The sequence below is a fragment of the Clinocottus analis genome, unplaced genomic scaffold (genome assembly GCF_023055335.1).
Source record: "Clinocottus analis isolate CAN_PGR_092001 unplaced genomic scaffold, fCliAna1.0.p SCAF_13, whole genome shotgun sequence".
NCBI classification, from domain to species: Eukaryota; Metazoa; Chordata; class Actinopteri; order Perciformes; family Cottidae; genus Clinocottus; species Clinocottus analis.
Genome location: NW_027175854.1, coordinates 9,714,318 through 9,723,307, shown reverse-complemented (window position 1 = coordinate 9,723,307; position 8,990 = coordinate 9,714,318). Strand labels below are relative to the sequence as shown.

General features: G+C 48.3%; 1 protein-coding gene across 11 annotated transcripts in view; it reads left to right on the top strand.

The window, feature by feature from the left end:
• The first annotated feature begins 508 nt into the window (after nt 1-508).
• vav2 (vav 2 guanine nucleotide exchange factor) overlaps nt 509-8,990 on the top strand; it is a 175,438-nt gene continuing 166,956 nt past the window's right edge. For all 11 annotated transcript variants that reach the window (XM_068573987.1, XM_068573986.1, XM_068573983.1 and 8 more), the window contains exon 1: nt 509-1,660. In XM_068573987.1, the coding sequence (XP_068430088.1) occupies nt 1,457-1,660 (204 nt within the window). In that variant the 5' untranslated portion in view covers nt 509-1,456. The remainder of the gene's footprint in view (nt 1,661-8,990) is intronic.

Genomic DNA, 8,990 nt, shown 5'->3' with positions numbered 1-8,990 from the left:
GTCAGTATAGCACGTGCAGTGTGCGCTTCCTCCGTTAGAGGGCGCATGCACAACTCTCCGTTCAAAAAGAATTATAAAATAAAAATACAAAAATTCCCCGAAACACACATTCTTTGGGGTATGCCGAAACTTTAATCAACCTATTGCCACTTCAGGCAAGTTTTACCTTTGCGCGCGGTCATCGGCGCGTGCGAGCTCGGTCACCCCCCCACGCCCCCCTCCTCCTCCTCCTCCTCCTCTACCCGCCACTGAAGTCAACGCCGCGCACGAGAAGCTGGGGCGCTTTCTCCCCACGTTTGTGCAGCTCGCGCGGGTCGGGAGTCGAGACCGCGAAACATCTCCGTCGGAAAGGGAAACGAGGAGGGAGGGCGCGCGCGAGCGAGAGGGGGAGCGAGAGGACATGAACGGAAGGGAGGCAGAAATCACAGACATGCCAAGCTGTACACACACGCGCAGCAGCAGCAGCAGCAGCAGCAGCGCAATTCCAGGGCGTGCAGAGAGGCGCTAAACAAAGTAGCGTTTACCGGATAAACGTAAACACTTGTGTTTCTTCTTCTTTTGTACATTTTTTTTTGTCCTACTGGAAATACTTCCGCTGCCGGAGAGCGTTGTTCAGCCCGTGTGTTGTGTGGACAAGAGGGTTCCGGCCGTTGTGCAAACCCTGCCCTGTGTATTATCTACCCCCCTTTTATTGTTTGCTGTGGATATTACGGGAAGTTGTTGCTGTTGTTTTTTTGTGGACGTTTAACTTCCGAGGAAACGTTAATGCAAATGCGCGGTGTCTGACTCCGGGATTTTGGTTCCACTAAACGGACTTGAAACGCTGTGTGTTGTTGTTTTTTTTTTCTTTCTCTCCCCCCCGCACCAACTCCCACACACCGTATTGTGAGGCTGTGCTGTTTGGTTCACTGAAATGTGAGCCACTACAGTGGAGTCGGTACATGACAAAAACCGCTGCCTCCAGCTGTTTTCTTAGCCGCTGCTGGAACGCCTCCCCCGGTGGATTGGATATGCAAAGCAAACTTTAAGAATGAAGAGGAGAAAATTCCCGTAGCACGTCTCTGTCGTCTGCTTGCATTGCCGCCGTGCACGCGCAGCTGGACCCGTGTCATGATTTGAGTCTTTATTATTCTTTTTTTTTCTTTCCTCCGAACCTTCCCCCGGAGACGGGGGAGCCGGCGTGCGTCCGTCTGGGATGGGGGGGAATGTAAGCGCGGTGACGCACGGCTGCGAAATCGCCTGATCAATCGACCTGATAGCGAAGGATTTAAAAGGTCCCGGGCGCAGGTAGGGATCCGGTTTTAGCGTGGCTGCTCGCGCGCCGTGCAACACCCTCCCCTTCCCATTCCCCGCTGCTCTCAGCTGCTCCGCCGGCGAGCCAGTTCGGGGACCCGGCTCAGATACTTTGTGTGCGCGCGCGGGGAGTCCCCTCCACCCCCCAACGCCTGGAACCGCTATGGAGGAGTGGAGGCAATGCGGGCGGTGGTTGATAGACTGCAAGGTCCTGCCCCCGAACCACCGGGTCGTGTGGCCCACGGCGGCCGTCTTCGACCTGGCGCAGGCTCTGCGAGACGGGGTGCTCCTGTGCCAGATGTTGCACAACCTCTCGCCGGGTTCGGTGGACCTGAAGGAGATCAATTTTAGACCCCAGATGTCACAGGTGAGTTGTGAACTTCCAACTGGCAAGATGATGGGACTGTTTAAGCTCTCTCTCTCTCTCTCTCTCTCTCTCTCTCTCTCTCTCTCTCTCTCTCTCTCTCTCTCTCTCTCTCTCTCTCTCTCTCTCACACATACACACAAACTCTGCTTCTCATTCACACCTTGTGGCTCCATGTACTTTGAGTTGTTCGGAAGAGGTATTTTACAGTATCAGTTCCTGGGTTTTAGTCCACAGATTTGATCCCTCCCGTCCACAACGAGCCCACAGTCAGTGTATCTGTGATGGAGCAGTTCAACTGATGTGCACACAGTTCTTTGACCCAGGCGAAAGGAGCAAGGTGTCGTGTGCCATGCAACACATGCAAAGTATTATTTGTTTTGGAGCTACCACTGTCTTCCGATTTTTTTTGTCTTCCGCTTCACAAGTCACTGTTTTTGACGTCTCGAGGCTTCTACTGGCGGTGCCTCCTGTTGTCAGGTTACGAGGAGAGTGCCGGTAATAAAGGATCTAACACGTATTTGCTTCCTGTCAAAGAGAGTTGTTTCCCCTGCTTTCATTTGACCTTTTCTGGCGCCGTGCGGGTGTGGCAGCTTCTCGTGGAGTTGGACAAGTAGAGCGAAATCCTCAGGTCCGCCAATCTCTTCGATTTGGTGAACCTGTATGGTCTCCCTTCCAAAGCTAAAGGATTGCTTGCATTTTCAAAAAGTTTCCTCATGTTGTATTTTTCAGGAGGGTTTGGAGGGAATCAACCCGTGCTTCCAAAAGCCAACATGTGGAATGAGCGCGGGAAGTTGACACGACCACGGAGGCGGAGCAAAAGTGCTCTGTGGCAAACGCTCCTGTTGACGTGTACAGTGTGCTCAAGGTTCAGTAGCGCTGATGGAAGTCTGGGAAATGCCGCTGTGGGTAGATCAAGGCTTCTTGTTTTTCTCCCCGGTGTGTTTTGAGTGGTAAAGCTTCCCGTAGTGCATCGACAGAAATGTCATCCTCACTCCGTTTTGATAATCCGTCAAAGGCCGATATAATGACGATAGTTCGGAGCAGGAAAGAGCCGAATGCCAATTGATCGGCCAATGCCTCATCGAGGGGTCGATGGTCTTTCAAACTGAAAACGGATATGACTTGTTTTAGCCCCTATCCCCAGAGTAACGTCCAACTGGAGGATGGCTTTTGGGAGAAAACCACATCTTTTTTTTAATAATTACTTTTGAATATTATCGGTGGTTAATCACACATTTTCAGCAAAAGGGTCCCCTCCTTATGTGTTTTGAAGGCTCCATGCAAAACGGCGATCCAGCCGCTGTCGGAGCTGGACCGGGACCGCGCTCTGGGATCACGTGATGGGATGTATCCATATTCACAGGCTCAATAATAAAACCCAAAAACCCTGGTCTTCCCTTCTCTTTTGCCTGGTAACCACCAGTAGCCGAGACTTATCAGCTCAGAGGCCGCTGACTTCCATGATTACAGAGAGGGAGGGAGAGGGAGAGGTCTGGATGGCTCGCTTTGATCCGCCCACTAATCCCATGCTCCCGGTCCCACTGTGTGAATGCTCCACAAGGGTGAAAGTGTGTGTGTGTGTGTGTGTGGGGGGGAGGGGGGGGAGTCCCTCGGTGACAAATTGGGTTAAACCAAACCCTGGCAGCAGAACAGTCGCGTGTGATTCATGATAAGCGAAAAGGTCAGGGAGCGCGCCGGCTTTCACACTCTTGAGTCCGTGGGCCTAATGAAGACAAGGGGAAGTGGAGCGATTACACACTTTGCCCCTGATTAATGCTTTCTTAAATAGAGTTTTGTCTTGAATATGCCTCACTCGTTAAACAGTTAGTCCCCGTTATGTTTGACTCTGGGCGCTAACGTATACGTTTTAATGCTGTGCGACAACCCACCTCCTCCTTCCCCCCCCCTGCCCGCCGCATCGGAAAAGAGTGACATCCAGTCCAAAGGGAAGTGCTTCTCCCTTTTTATTCCAACAGACCCTAATCCCAATTTAAACACTGGCAGCCATCCCAGTTTGTCCTCCGGTGCATTACCTTCGTGCCTCGGTGCATTCTTGAGCGCTCAAGAGAGTCTTTTGATGGAGAGCGTCCATAAAGCGGCACGTGGACATCTGGATCTGTGACTGTGACTTTTACCACATGTTGAGTGTGCATTTCTTTTTCAGGGTGGAGTTTTTTGGGGGCGAGCCGGTTTAAGAGGTGCGTTTTCGTCGCGGCTGGCACGGTGGCTGAAGAAGGTTCTGTGTTCAAGACGCGTAAATCTGTTGAGTTTGCTGACTAGCGTAGCGGAAATGAACCGACATCAAGCAGAAACCCTGCTGCTTCTGGCGTCTTCAATGTGAAGATGTGCTGTGTGTTCTCTTCCCCTTTCGCAATCCTTGTGCACTGAATACATTTGTGTTTTTGGCAGTTAATGGTACAACAACAACACCACCAAAAAGCAGCATTTGGTCTTCTCTCTGGGGATTTTCCTGACTCCTTTTCATGGTTTCCCGGCATTTTACGAACGGCACATTTGCTAAAATAATCATTTGGTTTTGCACTCGGATGACTCTACTGAACAAAGAAGGGTGGGGAAATATGCATTCAAGTGTCTAATAAGTGGAAACATCCTTCCAAGCATTATTCCAGCTCCCAGGGAAGACGTTTACAGTGATACTCACAGAGTAACTGATGAAGCACTGAACTGGAAGTACACGTCACAGACATCTGAACAAAGCCGCTCTAGCAGGAAATATCGATGGTTTGTCAGCAGGAGTCTCGAGCTGCGTCCAAAGCAGGCTTTTGAAGGAAATCCTGTTTTAGTTCCTCCCCTTTTTGGTCTTTTTTCCTAATGTTGGCCACATGTTTGGCCTGTGACATGTTCTTTATGTATTGGTGATCAGAGAATATGCGTGTTTTCACAGCTTGCAGTGTGTTTGTGTCTTATTGCTACTGTACTTTGCGAGCGTAACGCCGCTAACCAAAAGAGCGGCAGGAGAGAGGAGATTTAGCCATTTTCACATGACTTGTGTTTTAATGTGGCCAGTGAACATTTTGGATGCGAGCAAGAAGCCGGTTCTCTTGCGTCAACTGTGAGCTCGCGTGCGTCTGTCTCGATACGCGGAGAGGAGGCGGGAAGTCGAGGCGGTCAAAAAAATCCCTGCTTGTATTCTTATATTTTTAAAAGGATGGCGAGGCCTCTTCACCTCGCAGCCCTGAGTGGGCGCTTAATGAGCACCGTTGTTTCGGAGCTCAAATGAGTGTACATATACAGAATGCAGCGCCTCGGGCTGCGTGTGAAAGACAAGACTGAACTGAGGCTGCGTGTGTGCGTGTGTGTGTGTGTGTGTGTGCGTGCGTGTGTGTTTTTCAATTTTTTTTCTTTCTGTTGGTGAGGTAGTTGTGAATACCTTTGGGATGACTCAGGCCGATATGAATGTGTGTGTGTGTATGAGTGTACTGCTGCGCTTTAGTTTTCGTGTGTGTGTGTGTGTGTGTGTGTTGCCGTGTGAGTGAGAGATGTTACGGCACCTGTGCTCAGACCTGCATCACTGCTGGCTGAGCCCAGAGGTCTCCTTGGATCTCCTCGGCGCTCCGTGGGACTCCGGGTCTCGCGCTGAGCTCGCCGCTTCCACTTTCGACAAACGAGAGTTCTTCCTCTTCGTCCGGTTCCCACCGGCAAGTTACAGGAGCTGGTTTGAATATGATTGTGTTTTTTTCTTCTAAAAATAGATTCTGCTATTTTTTCTACGACATAGCCGATGTCTATATAGCTGCAAACCAGTGATTGATTTCACAGTGCGGCACCAGCGTGGTGGTCAGGTTACATACACAGTGGACCTCAGGGTTGCCACTATTCCATCACATGGAAGGGGCCCGAGAGCTCTTCTGAGCCAAACTTTCAAATCCACACAACCTTTTGTCAGAAGAATCCTTTGTGTTAACGTCATATTCCAAGCAGGGTGTCCAGTAAAACAAGAAATATGGTGTTCTTCTTTATTTACTACCTTTTAGCGTTGTTTCCCAGCAACGGCAACATACCGGTCTCCATCGACTTTTGAGAAACAAAAAACAAATCTGTCTCTTATCTGTCCAAGTCTCAACTCTGTCTCGAGTGTTCTAGCTTTTCGGCGTTCTTCAGAAACTGCCTATCTGTTTGGGGAGAAGCGCTGACGGAGCAGAAAGCAGGACCGGTTTGTTTGTTCATCAGAGGAGTCGAGGGCTGTTCAAAGTGTGAAGCTATTGTTTGAAGTAGTCATAATATTAATCGTGGAGGTATATAACTCTCATTTGAAATAATAGTATTCATCATGGGAAGCGTAAACCCCGGGCTCAGCCCCGTCTCAAAGAGCTCTGCAGGGTTTGAAATCCGATCAGAGGGAGTGTGCGGCGCGGTGACTGCCAGCCCACCTCCTATTCTGAAATCTTTTGTTTGTGTCGACTACTGAAGACAACCACCCATCAGTGCCCCCCCCCCCCCCCTATTCCCCTCCCACGGAGTAATTTAATCTCTGCATTCCATCTAGTGCTGACCTCGTGACCCCAGCGTGCGCCGGATGCAGGTAATACTGCTAATGGAGCTCGTTAGGGACACATCCCGCTGCACAGCTGGGGCGTTGTCACTGGAAGCTAATGGGATTGACAAGGGCGGGGGCGGGACCAGGCCAGGGGTTTCCTCACCCTTTGTGTGAGCTAATCCTGCTCCTAAGGTCACGGAAAGCATTTTAACTGTACCGTTAAATGTTCGCGTGGCTTGTGTGTTGACATTTCCAATGTTATCTTTTTACTTTGTTCTTGTCACCTGGAGTGATTATTTGCATAAGAACAAATTAAAGCAAAGATTGGAAGGAAACTTAAACACATTTTAATTCCTCTCTAGTATTGCTGTGAAAACACCTCCTCCCAGCTACTGTATTTATTCACGCGTCATTCAAGGCCTCATAATCCAACTCCATGGACCCTCCGTACGCTAGCTGGTAGCTCCGGTGCCGCCAACGTTACTCGCTCTCCTCCTGCCGGTTTCTGTTGTTCACAATGTCCCGTCATCAGGATTTGCCACTCGAAAGCACTGAGTCTACCAATCGCTTATTTTTAATGAATATGGTCTGTTAACGATCAGCAGTAAAAGTTTATTTCCACTTTGATGGTTAAACTGCACGGTTATTCCACCGTTCACATACGTGCCGAACCGCGAGAGGGGATTGCAGATCACATATCAACTACGGCCCATTACAAGCAAAATGATTATCATAACCAACAGGAATGATGGCCACAGAGCTATGATAACATGACCCAGGTTATGAAAATACATAAATGAATAAATAATGGTCCTTTAATCCCAAGGGTTGTGTAAGAGGCCAAAGCAATGTATTGATCTGTCTTTTCACACTGAGATAAGATCACATGATACAGGGCAGTATTCCCCGAGCTGGGAGGAATTCAGTGTCCGGTTCAAGGTCACTTGATCGGGGTGGATGTGCGTGCCTTTCAACAGGAGGGAGCATGAACTTTGTCCAGTTGAAGGACAGTCTTGGCCTAAAAGTAGAAGTTAAAAAAAAGAAGAAGAAAAAACCCAACAGTGAAGGATTTAAGTGTTTCTGCCCAGCTGCTGCTGTTTAACTCGTGACACTTTCTTGAAAGCTGAAAAGGAATTTATCCTCTTAAAATCGAGTTTATCTGTGTGTACGTGCCAGTTCCCTAAACTGCATCCACGTTTCCTTCCCTAGCATCGTCTTACTGAGAGAGACAGGACAAGCCGCGAGGAAACACTTTACATTCAGCGAACGCTTTTATCCAAAGCAACTTCAATTTTGACTCTGTACACCGTAGACACAGCAACGGGGAGCAATCAGGGGTTAAGTGGCTTGCTCAAGGACACATCGTCATGGACGGGGCTCGAACCGCCAATCTTCTGTTTAAAAGACGCGCGCGCGCTAAACACTGAGCCAGACGTGCTTACATCCGAAACAATGTCCGTATTTGGTGACGACGAGCAGCTGGATCCGACGGCAGTCTGGTGTTCCAGCTCTGTCGCTGTTGTTGCTAATTGCATGTGCTTTCCAAATGAATGCAACAATACAATCCCATTGTTTCAAAGCGGTCCGGTCCGCTGTCACTTAAAGGGGATCGTTTGTCTGGTAAAAGCCCCTCATGCCTCTCCGCACTCCAAAACCGAATGCTTCACAACGGCGGATGAAAACGATTTGCGTGTCAAGCACGGATCAAATAAGGGAATTGGCATGCACCCCCGCGTGTCAGCTGTACAAACAACGTCTAAATATCCTTAATGTCCTCAGAGGAACGGTGTTAACAGTGTTGGAGCAGCGTGTGTGTGTGTGTGTGTGTGTGTGTGTGTGTGTGTGCGTGTGTGCGTTCATACCTCTGCTGCTTTGACATTCAGCACATGAAAAGATTTGGTGAACATTGAAGTGGTGTAAAAAATACTCTAAGCTGTTACTATTATTTTGAAAAGTTACTTTGATAACAATATGCTTTCCTTTTACTTCTCCGTAGTGCTTCAGGATTATTATAAAACTCTCACCCTCTAAATCCACAGTTCATACCCTTAACACAGTTGTCTCGTGTTGATATCCAGGTGTGAACATCTGTCTCGTTTTAAAACAGGCCTTAACACATTTAGAAATAAAGCTTGATGACGCACAAGAGGCACGAGAACCATGATTGCGTTGCATTTCTGCATCATGAAAGTAGAAACAATGGCAACATTGACAGGCAACTAAATCGAAATAAATCCCCTGATAAACTTTAAGAGGAGGCGAGTGCTCGCATAAAAGCACTTTAAAAAAGCAGATACAGGACTGCACCAGAGAGAATAAAGTTCATTCTGTAATTTAGCATATTCAGTCTTCTTGCTTCCTGGTTCCTAGTTATTTAACTTTAGGGGGCGAAGAGATGAGGAAATGTGACTTGAGAAACAACACCTGACGGACATTTATCATTTCTGGACTCAAGCGCTTTTTGCTTTTATTATATAATCGAGTGGTAGTTAACATCTTGACCCCTTCCACCACACACACCTAGCTCTACGCTTATTGTTTTACAGACACACGGTACACTCTGTATTAACATGCTGTTCATATTGCCATACAAAGTATCCTTTTGCAAAGGTATTGATTAGAAAAAAGAAGGGTAAATACTCCTGTCAGATGAAGAGGTCTCGAAATGCAGCAGATGTTATTGGTGAGACAACATCTTATAGTCTGCCATAAGTGTTCATGAGATAAATAGGTGTGAGGCTGTAAAGGCGCACAGCGCTGGAAAATTGCACCGCACCGACATAAATAGGAGAGTGGTTAAGTAGTCTTTGTATAATGCAGCAGGCAAATGAA